The sequence below is a fragment of the Haliotis rufescens genome, unplaced genomic scaffold (assembly GCF_023055435.1).
Source record: "Haliotis rufescens isolate VD_foot unplaced genomic scaffold, xgHalRufe1.0.p SCAF_63, whole genome shotgun sequence".
In the NCBI taxonomy this organism is placed as follows: domain Eukaryota; kingdom Metazoa; phylum Mollusca; class Gastropoda; order Lepetellida; family Haliotidae; genus Haliotis; species Haliotis rufescens.
In genome coordinates this window covers 2,131,599-2,149,530 of record NW_025964354.1, presented here as the reverse complement: position 1 = coordinate 2,149,530, position 17,932 = coordinate 2,131,599, and the positions used below count along the sequence as shown (strand labels likewise).

General features: G+C 39.8%; 1 protein-coding gene across 2 annotated transcripts; it reads right to left on the bottom strand.

Moving 5' to 3' along the window:
* Positions 1 to 2,621: 2,621 nt before the first annotated feature.
* On the bottom strand, positions 2,622 to 14,475 carry LOC124150174 (hemicentin-2-like). 2 transcript variants are annotated; one of them, XM_046522111.2, is made up of 11 exons: positions 14,306 to 14,475; positions 11,461 to 11,778; positions 10,280 to 10,555; positions 8,485 to 8,739; positions 7,401 to 7,673; positions 6,767 to 7,063; positions 6,320 to 6,622; positions 5,799 to 5,915; positions 4,124 to 4,154; positions 3,832 to 3,896; positions 2,622 to 3,105 (listed from the first exon to the last, which is right to left on the bottom strand). In XM_046522111.2, exons 1-11 carry the CDS (start codon positions 14,406 to 14,408, stop codon positions 2,975 to 2,977), a joined length of 2,169 nt encoding a protein of 722 aa, XP_046378067.2. In that variant the 5' UTR covers positions 14,409 to 14,475; the 3' UTR covers positions 2,622 to 2,974. The 2 variants fall into 2 exon arrangements, with proteins under 2 accessions (XP_046378067.2, XP_046378066.2); XM_046522110.2 differs by lacking the exon at positions 11,461 to 11,778 and adding an exon at positions 11,082 to 11,408.
* Between the last annotated feature and the right edge of the window lie 3,457 nt (positions 14,476 to 17,932).

The window sequence follows — 17,932 nt, the reverse complement described above, 5'->3', positions numbered from 1 at the left end:
CGTGCTGACCCACACAAATATGCAAACTTGCACCGTGGCTTTGGTCTTATTAGTTGCACTTGATGGTGATGTAGTAAACGTACATAGATGTTACCACGCGAGTGTGTTTTGAAATGGTACTATCCTGTATTAGGAAGAAACATTGTATTGAGCGAAGCTTGACCGCATGTGACATATTCCAATTGAAGCCTGGTTTTTACTATTAACCACATTTTTCACTTATGGCAGAGCGGAAGAACACCAAGGGAGAGCGGAAGGAATTTCATGAAACGTTTCCATTACAAATAAAAGCACTTTGATAAAGTATTGCATAACAAGCCGCGTGCAGACGCACAGAAATATGCATACTTCCACCCTCAAACCGTGGTGTTGGTCTGAATAGTTATACTTGATAGTATTGATATGTGAACGTGAATAGAAGCGATAACGTGAGTGTATTTGGAGTTGGTAATATCCTGTTTCAGGAAGAAACATTGTGTTTAGCGAGGCTTGACAACATGTGATATGTTCCAGTTGAAGCCTGCTTTTGTGACAGTGGAGTAACTACGTATAAGCTGGTAACTACGAGCGGTGATATTCAGCAGTGGATGCATCTGGGACAAGGTCGGCACCACAATTCCCCTCACTTTCACTCGCTGATGTTGTAGAGGATGTTGCTGTACAGCTGGCTGCAAATGACGTAGCCGTATGAAGAGTACCTGGGCACGTACGAGTATAAATATTGTATATCATACACACATATATCTCATTTCGCCAAACTAACAGATCAACCATTAAAGTCATCTGACCCACTTAGCAAACGTCGTATGGCAGATAATGCATTTTTAATTTGGTTTTATATACACTTGATCCTCTCTTTCGACTAGCGCAAACATTATTGTGGAAAGTTCAATACTCACAGTTGAATATATTTGCTTCATTGCATGACAACGTTGACTGACATAGTTATTGTTCAGCAAAAGTGTCTTGATACGACTCAAATAAACATAAATCATGACACATTAGTTTGCTTTTATGTTGATCAAATGATTGTTTAACGAGGGAGAGTTGAGTGAATATTTGTTTTTTTATGTACATTTATCCAAACACACTATTGTAATATCTTTATTTACATGGACATCACAATCAAATGACATCAATACTCTCTGCTACTGAAGATGGTTAGCTGTATTTGTTACACTCAAGACACTAGTTATTACTGTTTACAAAATGTAAAAGTTGGAAGAATGATTTTGGATGATAAATAAAATCTCACCCACCTGTCTTGACCATCGCTCAAGCCTTTGGATTTTACACTTTAAAGACCCGTGTTGATATATTTGATGTCAAAAGACACATCGGTGAGATCCTTTGTATTTCCAGTTTTGGGGGAATGTTATGTAAGGATACTGGAGAATATATGTAATATTTGTACATATACATGCATATGTTATTTATCATTGTGTATAATCACTGGGTGAATGGTTAATAATGTGATAAATTCTATTTTGTTCTGTGCATAGATGATCTGGAAACCTGTAGATACTATTTAAATTAAATATATTGAACTCTAGTTAATATCTTCTGTGTGTTTTTCATAATGAACACAATGAACTCAATGGATCTATTGTCACATACCATGACTGTGATTTTGGATGATAAATACTCGCCTGTCTTTATCATCGCTCAAGCCTTGGAAGTTTTTCTCTTTTTAGAATCGTGTTGATATATTTGAAATGAAAAGACACATCAGTGAGATCCTTTGTGTTTCCAGCTTTGGGGGAATGTTATGTAAGGATACTGTAGCATTTGTATAAGTAATTGATCATTGTGCATAATCGGTGCGTCTTTGATTTAGAATGTGATAAAATGTGTACATGGGTACAATGTGTGAAGCCCATTCCTGGTGTCCCCCACCGTAATATTGCTGGAATAAAGCTAAAAGCGGCATAAAACCATGCTCACTCACTTTCACTGAAGAACAAAGTAGCTTCAAGGCCGACACGTTCACATGAACCTTGTGTTGTACGTGCAAATTTAACACTGCTGAAGGTGGGGAACAAACAACTCAGTCTGCTTGACAATTGACATATTTATTAAAGTGCATAGTTTATATAGTAATGTTGTAGATTAACATTTTTTTCTTATGGTCTGTCTTGTCAAACTTCGAGAAGACAATATGATGTATAACCAGCTGTCAAAACTGCGATCGTCGCCAAACAAAGGGGAGATGAAATGGGGTTTGAAAAGAATTTCATGATCACTTCACTGCATATCGACGTGGATGTATGTGTATGTGTCGCTGCATGAACGAATCTAGACTTATGCCAGTTATATAGTACTGGTGTGAAGAGATACTCAGACATATTGTAGTGTATGTCCTTATTGCCGAGTGCCAGGCAGGGTAACAACAAGTACCATCATTTCATGTCTGCTGATACCCCTGACATTCCGTTTGACCACGCAGGCAATCACGGAAACAAGATACACTCAGTGCTTATTGCATTTTAGGAAAAAACATGTCAGCACTGTCAGTAATGATGTTTCTAATAGTGGGAAACATTCGGATCGTGGCATAGACTCTGTGAGTTGATCGTCACAGCTGGTGTCAGGTATTATCAGTTTGTTGAACAATTGTTCAGCTGAATGAGTTAGCTAACCGTGCTTTGGTGAGTATTATTATCAGGGCTAGTCAACTTTGGTGAAACTCACGAGCATGGGTATGGTGCTGACAAACCAAGAATTATAGAATTATAAAGAGGGCGAATCTGGTATTCGAACCGAAGCGCGTAGTTTTCTGGTACGTCCAAGAAATGCAGATGTACATAGAGAACTGAGTGACGATTGGGTAATGCTGCCCCTCAATATCACGATCTTTCCGTACACGAGATTGGAAAATAAGTTAGCGCTTGAAACGTACGTCAAGTCTACTATGAGGCTTCATGTGTATACTATGTCGTGGCATGTGTGTTTGTGAAACCCGTGATGATTGCATTTAGGTCTCATCATAAGCAGACACCGCCATGTTCACATACTGTTTCTCTAGTTTCTCGTAAGCTGGTGCTTCTGTTGGCGTGTCCCTGTCAGATGTGAGGGCGTCGTAAGTGCTGCCAGATGTCCCCGCACCTGTAATGGTATTATTACACATCATCCTGTGGTCGCCCAAAGTACAAACCATGTACAGTAAACCTATTTGTGACAAGATTGAGCTCGCAATAAACAATAATGGTGTTTATCCTCCTTGTGATCTCAATATTTCATGAAACAAGGACATACGATATGCATGTAACTGAAACAATCGACGATAACCAGGTGGAAACATCCGCGTTGTCAGCAGCTCCTTGTATTTGAAACCATACATCAATAAGTATCTTTGACAGTCGAGTCAGATTCTCTGTGGTAACTGGAACTTGTGAACCCTCAGTTTTTAAATAAGTATGCTAACTGGAAATATCAGACACCAAGGAAGATATGCATCACAAATACAAATAATTATAATGAGATAAACTTTTACAAACTTTTTTCGTGAAATCCAAATTATAAGGACAACAATACACCATTGGTTGACAAGGATTGGATATATACCTCCTTTCTTTATGTCCTTGAAATTAAGCCATTTCATTGGCCAAGGAGCGGTCACGTGTCATTCGACAGAAGCGACCAAAAGCCTATTTTGATTGTGCCTTTGTCGCTTTCTTATATAATAAACAATTATATTTTATGCCACTACATGTTTTATGAACCCGAACAAAACAACATCGACCGCGGTCTTCTTCCACAGTCAATATTGTGTTTTTTCGGGTCCAGTAAACAAGAATGTGACTTATGTCCAGTCCATAATCCTTGTTTTACCTGACTGACGATGTTGCTGGCGATTGTGCTGAGTTGTCACGGTAGATGCAGCTACCTCATGATATCTGTATAGAAACAGTAGCGTCACATTGCAGGACATTCTATTGTGTGTGTCCATATAACATGAATTAACTTTCCTCTGCGAATTACGTTTAATCACAAATGATATAGTCTACACTGATACAGTAATAACAGGGTACAATGAACTACACATCTGTTCCGCTTTCAATTCAGCATCAACATGTTTAAGTACTCACTTATTTTAAGTATAGCAAGAGCCAAAAGTACTTACACAGATTCCTCTTCCTTCTGCCTCGACGGATCTGGAAACACAGATCTCCCACACTATAACAGCTTGTACCCGTGTCATGTTCGTAACAATTATTGTGTGATCAAATCATCCCAGTCATCAATAGTGTATTAATAGTGTGGAGCAGTACATGTTTACATTTTCTGTTTCATATCATTCTAACCACTCCTTACAAAAGGATGAAATATATAGGCCTACTCAAAATATAGGTATAATTAGTACATTGTAAAGTAATCGTTTGAGTAATGAAATACAGACTTAGATACATGTATATGTGCATTTCAACTGGTCAGCGACAAAACTAGTATTGTATGTGTACAATGCTTATTTTGTCAAATAAAAGAATGAACTTGTCCTTAACTGACATATTTCATTTCGATCCAACATTATATTACAATAAGGTGCATTTAATTTAACACAAGTAAATAATTGTTTTAATGGAATATCCCATCAAACCACGTCAGTGAAATTAGATGAGCATATGGTGACCCATTTTTATATGGATAGAAACCCAAGCGACACTATCACTATTGGTGTCAAGTTGTTTCTACATGAGTTGCCCAATGTGTGCAGACACAGTTGTTAACTCTAAGCGAGGACTGATTTTACTGATGCAAGTCTCGCCCATGAGAAATGCTGTATGGATGTTATCTTAACCACAGAAGTTGCCTGAAAAAACATTCCACAACGTCACAGCTTCAGACATCTTCAAACCTCTTCCTTATGACCTTCCAGCTATTTCTCCAAAGATATCTTGTGTTCAGTTGACCATCCAATCCTCATTTGTTGTTGGTGCATAGATCTTGAAGAATATTCTTGGTTGGCAGTATAAAAGTAATGTGAGCCGATAGTTCGGTATCTTGTGTGCATTCAAACATTGACTGTATTTTTTCCGGTTCATTGAGGTATGAATCGAAAAACCGATGTGCAAACTGTATAAATCTGTGTCCTGTCATGGTGTACATCCTGTTATGGTAAAGTCCATCTCACACAAGTTCTGGTGTAGTACATTCCTTTTCAGTTTGTACGTCTTGAACACCACATGACTGCGGTTAGGGGAGTGATGAAATTGGTTGAACTTTATACGAAGTGGTCCACTTATTGTCCATACTTTGTCGCAAATACCTGGTATATTGCTGATGCGTCTTAAAGAACCTGTCCACTCACTCACTAATAATGCAAGTGTTATGTCATATTGACAAGCCGATACCAATATCGGGCTGGTACCCTGGTATCCTATTTGAAATATCACAAACATGTTAAACATGGTATCATGATTAGGTGTCTGACTATGTCCAACTGGTATCTCTTTCTCAGTTAAAGTTATATGTTATAAAGTCTTATGTTCCTACCCTTCTATTGCAATGCATCGTTTATAGCTTTAGTGTTGATGTGGTAGATTTAGACGAATGTTCACATTATGTACAGCTTTAGAATGAACCTGCCACGAACATTACTGATCCGCTTCCTCAGACAACTTTCAACAGCATTGTTAAGCAACATCAGCAACATAGTTTTGTTCATGTTGTGTGTTCGCTCATATTTCGAGAGTCGTCTGAGTGAACTGTCATCCATGTCATGTGGCAATATAAACTGAGCTAGTGTTTTGTCTCAGGGAAACGTGTATCTCCTATCCTGATAAGCCATGTATACATACCATTCCTTAGTGACAGTCGCTTCTTTCTGCAGATACAAACTACAGCCAGGCACACTGCTGCAGCAGCTACTGCAACAGCAAGGCCAACGCCCACACCTGCCCCGAACGATAGCTCACCTGAACACAGAGAAAGGGATGTTAGTTTAGATAGCTTCATCTTTCAAAACAAAGTCAAATTTTAGAAGCATGATATCGGAGCCTATCGTAAGTAATAGTATTTGAATATCACACACATAGGAAATTGAATGGTGAACGCCCACGTAAGAGCAATAAAATGTTTTCACTTTGTCTATCTGATCTTGACGTGCATCATATTGTACCTGCGTCATTGAATCATCAAACCATGGAAGGAAATGAAAACTTCAACAACGATTAAAGCGTAATGAAGTTTGATAATCATCTATCTACGATCTCTGAAACATTAAGGATATGTTTATTGAAAAAAAAGTTAGAAAGTTATAAAAGTGAGCACAAAAATATTCATACAATGAACAGTGAAATATAGTATCGGTCTGACATACCATTGTCGACTGCAACAGTGAATGATGTACATGACGCTGTCACTGGTGACGTCCTTGCAGTGCCCTCTGCAGCATAGAGCCTGAAGAAGACGGTCCTGTCTCCAGCCTCTGGTAGCTCCACCTGTCTCCTCACACCATCACTTGCAACAGTGGCGGAGACTGTGGTCCAGTTAGCCTGTGGCAGTCTTTGTTCCACCAGGAACCCTACGCCTCTTGTCTCATCATCACCACCCGGTGTCCACTGAAGGATGTAGCTGCCGGCTTTGTTTTGACACTGGAAGTTCTCCGGTACAGAAAGTGGTGCTGTAAGTGATGAAGAACATACCATAGATTGAATAAGGAAACATGATCCCATGATAATGAATTACTATAATGGTGCGTGTTTGTGTTATTTCAGTCTAACATATATTTTGTTTCAGTTAGTTCAATTATTTAGTTCAAACCCACCTTTCTTTCCAAGTTGAAATTGCATTCGGAATCTTCCAAGTGTGTTTGTGACGTTTACATAATACACTCCATAATCTGTCTCTTCAACAATATCTGTGACAATATATGACGTCATGGCCTCGTCATACTGGCGCCATTTTGACAGGTCGACAGGTTCTGCACTACCTCCATTCTGTTTAAACCAGGTGAAGGTCGGTTGTGGAAAGGCCAGGATGTACACCTGTAATCTGATTGGCTGCCCTATTTCAACATACACGTCCCTCCCTGTGGGGTATTGGAAATTGAGCCGCGGGGAACCTTTAATGTAAAAAGTAATTCTTTTCACATGTTTCTCCCTGCATTGAAAATATTTCTTTGTCAAGTATTTTATTGCAATGACAGTGACTTTATAGTTTTATACATCAATGCAGTTTCTTTATCGAAAAGTCGTCCTTTTTGTCAAATACATTGCTTCTTGACAAGTCAGTATGAGGATATGAGTCAACATATCACCTTCTAATTTCCCATAAAATTTACGCTCAATATTGGACATACTTCTTCCAGGTAGCATACGTGGCTGTAGAATATATCAATAGATGTGTGAATATCTTGGTTATTAAACCAGATACCTTTAGAGTCTCATCAAGGTACCTACATTTTATATTTACTGTTACTGATGCTGTCGTTTCACCAACTATGTTCCTTGCAAGACACGTGTAGACGCTGCCGTCAAGACAATCCGCTCCAGTCCAGTTGAAGCTGGCGCCGGCTGCCTCTGTCACGTGGTTCAGTCGAATAGTGCCGTTCATGATGGAAATGCTGGAGAAAGGATTACTGTCTACTGCGCATGACAGAACAACAGAGCCTCTTTCGTCAACTGCAGCTGCATTGGACTGACCATTAGCCATTAAAACTGCAGATGGTTTATCTGAAGAGTGAAAGGAGGATTTAAATTATACCTTTACATTGTCCTTCCGTCTTAGTTGTAATGCGACTCGTCTAAATTATGCAAACTAAGAAACATTGTGATATGTATCTTCACTTCATTTTAGATAAAATATGACAATACAACAGTGAAGACGCTGAAATATGCAAACCATCTCTGTAAATATTTATGATGTATCAAGTAAGTTTGGGGTTGGTGGGGTAGCCTAGTGGTTAAAGCGTTCGCTCGTCACGCCGAAGACGCGGGTTCGATTCCCCACATGGGTACAAGGTGTGAAGCTCATTTCTGCTGTCCCTCGCCATGATATTGCTGGAATATTGCTCAAAGCGGCGTAAAACCATTATCACTCACTCAAGTAAATTTGACCACCTGTGGTTTATATTCCATATTTCATACAAACTAGTTCCAGCATGTCATCATGCTTCATTCACTTAAATAATCATTTTCAGCACGTCGTGAAGTTTCCGGTTTACAATGGATCGTAAAAGGCGACCAGAGGGATTGTGTGATCAGGCGTGGTGATGTTATATCTTTGGTTGTTTGTCATGTTATCACAATTGCCGTAAATTGATGCTCATGATGTCAGTTAATATATTGTCTGATCCAGACTCTATTTTATTATACATGATTTGTTTGTTGTTTAACGCCAGTTGTTGTTGAATCGTTTCTGGACCAGACAATCCAGTGATTGAAATCATGATCATCGATCTACGCAAGTCAGAGGGCCAGATCCCGTTCGTCGCCTCTTATCACAAGCATGGTTTACTCTAACATGAAATGCAGCCCTACGCACATTGGACATCAAGTGAAACAGCAGGACTCTGTGTTATGCCATATACGTTAGTCGCCGTGCACACGTAGCTGCCAGCCATGGTCCTGTTTGCTGCACCAAGACTGAGCACCTGTCCAGTCACGACTGTCTGAGATCCTTGTTTCCAGGAATATGAGCATGCAGGTCGACACGTGCTGACACACGTGACCTGGGGTACGACGTCAGTCTCCTTGACTTGTACAGATGCTGGCGAGATGCTGGCATTGTACGGAGGATCTGTAAGATCAGTGCTTGGAATCAATTCAAACTTGGTTTTTAGTTACATAAACGAAAGTAATTGCAATTCGATTGTAAAGTCAAATAATTAGAAATATAACTCAATACTGAATACGTTCTTCTAAATGTTCCATTCGTATCATCAAGGAGAAAGACATATGTCGTTTTAGAATATAAATATATATAGTGTTATATACACATGCACAAAAATTAAGCGCCACCATATTCATAGTCTCTTGATTTCACGTGTGGGAATCAGAAATACGAAAGATGATTGAATTAGGCCTCCATAGTTTCAGGAACCAACATCTGTCCAGATACCACAAGGAAATGAAACGAACGCTGAAAGATGGCAAGTGATAGGCATGAAAATTGCTGGCATGTCATGCAGGGCCACTGCAAGACAAATGGGTCGTCATCAGTGTTATCACTCGTTTGATTGTCAAACATGGTCAAACCAATGATGTCAATGACAGGCATAGGTCTCTTAGTCCAAGAAAGACCTCTAACAGAGAGGATAGACGTCTTTTCAGGATAGTCAGACGAAATCCATTTGCCACTTGAACAGATTTAAGACTGCAGTGAATTACCCATCAGAGACTCTCGACGATGACCGTAAGGCGTCGCCTAAGAGCGGCTGGTTATAACGCCATAAGACCAGTAAAACGTCCTCAACTGACTGAGAGGCACATGCGGAATCGTCTGATATGGTGTCGTGCCCATAGTCGATGGAACTTGGCCAACTGGAGAAGGATCCATTGGTCTGACGAGTGTCGAATGTTGCTTCGAACTGTTGATGGTCGAATACGTGTTTGGAGGCAACGTAATGCTCGTTTTGCACCAAGTAACATCCAGAAGACCTTAGCATGTGGCAGGGGGTTGTGTTTCCTTCGGCTGCAAACTTCCGCTGGACAATTCGTGGAAACCTGAATTGCTAACAATGCCATCACACACACGTTACTGACGTTTCTGTCTTGCAATAGACTCTGCACTCCCTAGGGTGTCTATGTGACACCTGATGTGAACACAAGAAAAACTTGCTTTGGGACAACTTTTGCATCACATGAGGTTTACATATACGGCTTATAACACTCGTACATACATCTCGTTATATTAGAAAGAAACAGCTCACAAATATGGTGGGTGGCGCTTAACTGTTGTGCATGTGTATACTATGATCAATTCAAACTCAAAGCCTTGTTTTATAATATATATTACAAACCAAGCAACTCTTTCCCAACACACACCTACAGTAGTGCCTTCCAAATATCGTATTTATCATTACAGGGTATTTTGTTCAGCAAGTAATATTACACTATTGAGTATTTATATATACATTATGAACCTTCCACTTTGTGCTGTACAGGCAAGTTAGGAAAAGTATAATCTATCTTTGTTCAGTTTAATTCAATCGGAATATCGTGACGGTAACCTTGGTATTACACCATTTGTATGCAGTTCAAAGTTGTAGACATTCCAATGTGGTTACAGTTGCACCACATACAGATGTGTATCTGGTAATCTATAGCTATATACTTACAGTCAGGAGTTATCATCAGAACGTCGCTATCTCCCCCCAGGCCCTCATCCTCTGTCACGTGGCAGGTGATACCTTGTGGGTCATGACTCTCAACCAGAACTGTTAGACTAGCGCCACCTGGCAAGTTAATGTTGACACCATCTATCTTCCAGGTGTAGGTGAAGGTCAGTCCATGATCTGCAGGTAGTGTTGTAGATGTAGATGAGCACGTCATCGTGACGTTCCTGCCAACCACGGGAGTAGATTGAAGTGATATGACTGGCTTGGTCGGCTCACCTGGAATGATTGTTGGCACTCTTTTACAAGAAACACACATTCTTGGAGAAGGAATGTACAATGTAGTATACAATCTACTGTGATAGGTCGTTTAATCTGTCATGATGGCTTGTACGCAACATTGCATTGTACTCACTATCATATAGCCCTTGCCATGTCCCTCAAATCCTTCTTTATTGTATAATGTTATTACTGTCACAAAGGAGCCCTGAAATGATTGTTGGCACGCTTTTACAAGACACACACATTTTGTGACAAGGAGTGTAAATCTAGCATACAATTTGCTATGATAAGTCGTTTATTTGTTTATATTATGTCATTTTATATATTATTCGAGTCAGGTGAGGAAGACACACAATACTTTCTATTCTGATTTGAGATGGCTCCTGCTACAGACACAGTGTGATACACATTCATATCCCACAGCTGTTCAACGTGTATGCACATGGTTGTGGGAACAGGATGTAACTGTACAAAGGGTTATGAATATCAACATGTATTGATTTATCAAATGTAAACAACATACCGATGACTATAAGCTTCAAGCCACAGTTCGGTATCTGATTGGTAGAACCTGCATTGCTACAATTATAATGTCCTGCATCCGATCTTGTAATGTTCTCCAGCACAAATGTGATGTTCCTCGAGGAATAGCTGCCTTCAAAAATTACTCTATCTTTATATGGATCTGTGGCTATGAATACGTCCGATGCTGTAAGAATAAAGGCTATCACACCACTTGGTGTAACAAAGTAGAATGAAGATCCGGTCCCAAGACCACCTTGTGGGATGAGGAAGCTGACTCTACTGTTATCTCCAGGGGAGGCGATGGCTGTAGTCTGACTCTCAGCATCTGAGGATGGAAATGTAGGGCTAAAAATCGAATTGCATTGATATACACTCACCTAGAACAATGAGCGTCTGTCCACAGTTCGGAATGATATCACTCAGCCCTCCGTTACCACACGTGTTAGTCCCAGCATCAGATCTGCTGACATTGCTCATATCAAAGGATACAAGCCCCGCCGACAAGTTCCCACTGAAGTTGACACGGGCTTCATATGAAGGAGCAACAAGGTGCCGGTTTGCTGTGTTAGCGAGGAGGACGCCGGTTCCATTTTGGTTCAGCACATACATTGCAAGGACAGATGTCCCTCGTGGCACCTGCCACCTGAATCTGGCCGTTTCCGTCTCTCTAACGATGACACTCTCACCATCTGTGACTAGAAAAAGTCGACTTTTCAACATATTGAACACAAATACCCTAACGTTTCAAATACGTATAAAACCTGTGTAAGTGCAAATTGAGAATGTGAAATATCGCGAATGAGCCTGCACAATCTCAGCGACCACTTTAACATAGAGTCAGTTATTTGGTACTGCTATACATGCAAACACTGGTTATCTGCAACAGTGAGGAATTTATGGATGTTTTCAAGTTGTATTTTATTTTGTATATATAAATTCAATAGAATTTGCACAAAACCGTTTCCTGTTTGTGTTATACAGTTTTGTTAACAAAGGTATTGTACATGGTATTCTCTCTTACCTGTTCTTCGTTTAGGCCAGGTTAATGAATAGCACATGTATTTCATGTTAGTGTGAATCTTATTTATGATATTGAGGATTTTGGTTTGCTGATTGGATCATCTGCCTCAACGAGAATGTACCTCGTGGTGTCGTACTAATGATGTCGAGCTAAAGATGAGAGGTTGTACTAAAGAGAGTGGACATGAGATTAGCATATATATTGTTTGTAAAAAAGTTCAATGTTATTATGGCATAGAATGGATAGTAGTATATATGAACTAAAGTTCTAGCCAAAAACGTCTATTGAACATATGAAAGTGGTTGTCTTCAATGTAATACTATTTATTTCTTGTTAGATGTGAGAAGTAAGGTATCGCTTATCTCCCTTTTTTTGTATCTGTCATACTACTGTGACATGTGCTATACTGTGTTATTTCTAAATGTGATTAATTCAATATGAGTATGTTGTTGTTGTTGTAGTGTGTATGGTTTTATGCCACTTTTAGCAATATTCCAGAACTTTCATGGCCGGGAACACCAAAACTGAGCTTCACACATTGTACCCATGTTGGGAATCGAACCCGGGTCTTTGGCGTGACGGGGCACGGGTGGCCTAGTCGTCTAAGGCGCCGCGATTCGCTGTGCAGAGTTGCGTCCCTTGGGCACGCAAGAAACCTATGATTGTGGGTTCCAATCCCGGTTCGCCCCGATTATGTTTCTAGGTTTGTCAGCACCATACCAGTGCTCGTGGGTTTCACCGAAGTGGTAAATGTCTGAGACCTGCATCACTTCGGGCTTTCCTCCCACATTAAGCTGACACGCTGTGATATAACTGGAATACTGTTAAAAGCGGCGTTAAACTCAACTCACTCACTCACTCACTCACTCACTCACACTTTGGCGTGACGAACGAACGCTTTAACCACAAGTCTACCCGACCGCACCCTCCCTCCCCCCCCCCCCCCCCCCCCCCCCCAACCCTTCAGCGAGTTGAGCATTCTTGCCTAATCACGGTGTTTTAGATGTCACATCCATTCAAATTCTATTTGCTACAGCGTCATATCAAAAAACGTTTAAATATGCTACAGAATCGAAATATCATGAAAATCTGTTGATTCCGGAAAAAGGAATGAGGCCCAAATTTCTCTTTATTTTGCATAATGACATATAGTTTTAAAATGCACGTTCCGTATGGCTAGTATCTCCTGGCGCAGAATCAACAACTGCAAGGACAACAGTGTGACGTCACAAATACACACCCACCCACCCACCGCACAACACACACAAACGCTCACGAACACATGCATGTATAACGCTATATAACTGCAGTTACTTGAACGTGACGATAAGCCCTATGTCCCCTCTCCTATTTGTTGTAAAATGCCGTAACCCTAAACGTGTACTTTTAACTCGACATAAGGTATCCTCTGACGTCTTGGTGGTGTGTTTCAGGACTGGGGGTTGGAAATTGTCAGGACGTCGCTTGTACCTGTGACCTACATTGCTGTCAAAACCCCCGTGGTGGCGTCATTGTGCTTGTTTGAATGCTATATATATACATAACTGGTGAATGATTGCTGGACAAATAATACTAAAGCGATATCACCTGTACACAGAGGGGCTGATGTGGTGTCACTGCCCGGGGATTAACTTCCTCTTATTTCTATGCATCTTTACATACATGGCTTAGCATTCAATTACACATACAATGGGTGCGTTATTCCGCTAGTGATCGCACAGTGAGTGGCATAGGCCGGTGATAACACTGGTGAATACGGGACAGAGGAACGTCGACACCTCCGATTACCTACATGTTATATGTACACATCGTCCAACCGTTTAGAACAAATCCCTTGTGAACAGCCACATGTATGACTAAGCATGTAATCGGAGGACATCACGTACTGCGCGTTAGAGGGTTAACGCATGGAGGCCTGCTTGTTGTTAAGTCCTGTGCACAGCGTGTATAATTACATTAGTCAGGTTATTGCTAGAGTTTAACGATCTCAAGACTGAAAGAATATCTTTATTGAGAGATTGATCGGAACCTGATTCATTCCAAAGAATGGCATACACGAGTATGTACGTTCTACTGTACAGCGCACACGAGAATGTACGTTCTGCTGAACAGCACACACGAGAATGTTCGCTGTGCTGGGCTGTGTGCAGTGAAGCAGTTCAACTGTACTATTTTCACGTATATAATTCACATATACTTACATCTGGCACCACATGAGATCAGGATAATAATCCACAAATGGCGTATTTTGATCTCCATGAAAGATTTTGCACAGACTATTTGTAGACTTCCCTGAACTGACATATACACATGTTGGTATGTAGTCGGGTATATCTACTTCAGGTGAGCCTTTCAACTTCCGGGTGGTGTGTACAGGGGTAAGTGTTACTGTGACACAAAGCAACAACACATATATACCCGTCAACCACGCATTAATATCTATGTCATGTTAAGGCGGTCGTTGTGTACATTATTGTGCCTTGGTGTTAGAGAGTTGGTTTAAAGGGGCTTTAAGCAGTATTCAGGTTGTATTACACTGTGTCAGCTTAATGAGCGAGAAAGAGCAAAGATTGATTGTTGTGAAACCAACGAGCAAGGATGTTGTGCTGACAGAACAATAATCGTAATCAGAGAGAATTTAGGATCCTGGGACGACTATGGGACGTAACTCTGTTCATTGTCTTAATTGACCGGGTCACTTGACAATATGACTTCATGATCACAATAGTCTTTGCAATGGCATCAACGCATAAGGTGGAATAAGGGCTCTTTCTGACTGTGAATATGCATAATATGAGACATTAGGCAAACATTTAAACTTGAAAACGAAACAAGGATCTATACCGAAACGCCGCCTTAACAAATTGTGTCTACTTTGTCATCCGTCAGCTTCTAAGTAATGCCTGTCAAACAATTCATAACCATGAATGTTACCAGATGAGTTAATATTGATGTGAACTTTGTTCATTTCATTTTAACAAGTGGGACTAATGAAAAGCACTAAATGCATAATTAAGACTAAAATGTATAAATTAACAAAATGCATATTTTTTTAGGTTTTCAGCAAATATTTCCCAGCTATGAGCAATTCCTTCTTCTGGGATGTAGCTAATAAGAGTACAAAAGGGTGAAAGAGTCAATTTGGGTCACGAACATTCTCATACTTAGATACTTAGAAAATAATGTTCTCGCATGGGCCATACTTGAACGTAGACGAAAGGATAGTTTGACAAATTTAATTTATACAGTCTGCTACAAGGCGATAACTATTTGACGGCAATCATTAGGTATATATGTCAAGTTGCTGCACTATTCATTGCTTTGTACCGATTAATGAATTTGTCTCACTGGGAACTTGACGAATACTCTCTGGCGTCACGCTGATCACGTTACATGTAACTCCTTGTCACTGACTGAATAGCAAGTCTTATACACAATCGTGTTATACATGTAGTCTATTATCAGAATGTTCCATACTTCGATATTGGGAACACAAGCTAATTCACTGATCACAACCTCTTAACGTTTCCTTTGTAAATAATAGCACTTTGATGAAACATTGCATAACAAGTCCAGGTGAAGCTGGAGAAATCACAGAGGCTGCATAAGGGTATCAGGGTTGATGTTAGTTGGCTGACATTCAACTGCAGACAAAGACAACATATAATGAACACAGAATGATGTGATGGTGATAAATAGATGAACATGTATATATGTATGTATATATGTATTTATGTATAGAATGAATACTAGGGGGTTATAAGTGGGTGGTACTTATGTGGCTATAACTCATTCAGAGTTAGCACCACCACCCGGCTACACTACCATTAAAGTCATCGGACGCAGTTAGCATACGTGGTATGGCCGATAATGCATTTTTAATTTGGTGTTATATACACTTGATCCTCTCTTTCAACGAGCGCAAACATTATTGTGGAAAGTTCAATACTCACAGTTGAAGTTATTTGCTTCATTGTATGACAATGTTCACTGAAATAGTTATTGTTCAGCAAAAGTGTCTTGATACGACTCAAATAAACATAAATCATGACACATTAGTTTGTTTCATGTTGATCAAATGATTGTTTAACCAAGGAGGGTTGAGTGAAAATTTGATCTTGTATGTACATTTTTCAAAACAGACTATTGTAAAATCTTCAGTTGCATGGACATCACAATCAAATGACATCAATACTCTCTGCTGCTGAAGATGGTTAACTGTATTTTCAACACTCAAGACAGTAGTTAATTATTACTGTTTACAAAATGTAAAAGTTGGAAGAATGATTTTGGATGATAAATAAAATCTCACCCACCTGGGGGGCGGTCGGGTAGCCTAGTGGTTAAAGCGTTCACTCGTCACGCCGAAGACCCGAGTTCGATTCCCAACATGGGTACAATGTGTGAAGCCCATTTCTGGTGTCCCCCGCCGTGATATTGCTGGAATATTGCTAAAAGCGGCGTAAAACCGAACTCACTCACTCACTCACCCACCTGTCTTTACCATCACTCAATTCTGGAATTTTACACTTTAAAGACCCGTGTTGATATATTTGATGTCAAAAGACACTCCGGTGAGATTCTTTATGTTTCCAGTCTTGGGGGAATGTTATGTAATGATACTGGAAAATATATGTAATATTTGTACATATACATGTATATGTTATTTATCGTTATGTATAATCACTGGGTGAATGGTTAATAATGTGATAAATTCTGATTCTGTTCTGTGCATAGATGATCTGGAAACCTGTAGATACTATTTAAATAATTATATTGAAATCTATTTAATATATTCTGTGTGTTTTTCATAATGAACATAATGAACTCAATGGATCTATTGTCTCATACCATGACTGTGATTTTGGATGATAAATACCTCCTGTCTTTATCATCGCTCAAGCCTTGGAATTTTTTCTCTTGTAAGAATTGTGTTGATATATTTGATATCAGAGACACTTCGGTGAAATTCTTCATGTTTCCAGCTTTGGGGCTGGAAAATTTGTACATGTATAAGTCATTCATCATTGCTGGAAAATAGCTGAAAGTGGCATAAAAACATAACACTCACTTTCCCTGAAGAATAAAGAAGCTTCAAGGCCGTCACGTTCACATGAACCTTGCGTTGCACGTGCGAATTTAACACTGCTGAAGGTGGGGATCAAACAACTCAGTCTGCTTGACAATTGACATATTTATTAAAGTACATAGTTTATATAGTAATTTTGTAGATTTGTAACAGAGATTAACACTTTTTTTCTTATGGTCTGACTTGTCAAACCTCGAGAAGACTATGATGAATAACCAGCTGTTAAAACTGCGACCGTTGCCAAACAAAGGGGAGATGAAATGGGTTTTGAAAAGACTTTCATTATCATTGCACTGCAAAGCGACGTGGATGTATGTGTATGTGCCGCTGCTTGTACGAGTCTAGACTTATGCCAGTTATACAGTAATGGTGTGAAGAGATACCCAACTGAGACACATTGTACTGTATCTCCTTAATGCCGAGTGCCAGGCAGGGTAACAACAAGTACTATCATTTTATTATCTTTTGATACCCCTGACATTCCGCTTGACGATGCAGGCAATCACGGAAACAACGGTTTTCTCCAGAAGATACACACAGTGCTTATTGCATGTTGGGGAAAAACCATGTCATCACTGTCAGCAATGATGTTTCCAATGGTGGGAAAGATTTGGATCGTGGCATAGGCTCTGTGAGTTGATTGTCACAGCTGGTGTCAGGTATTATCATAATCTTCTTGTCGCAACAGCTAACGGATATCAAGAGTCTCCAAATGAAAGAAGTAAGACTCATAATAATG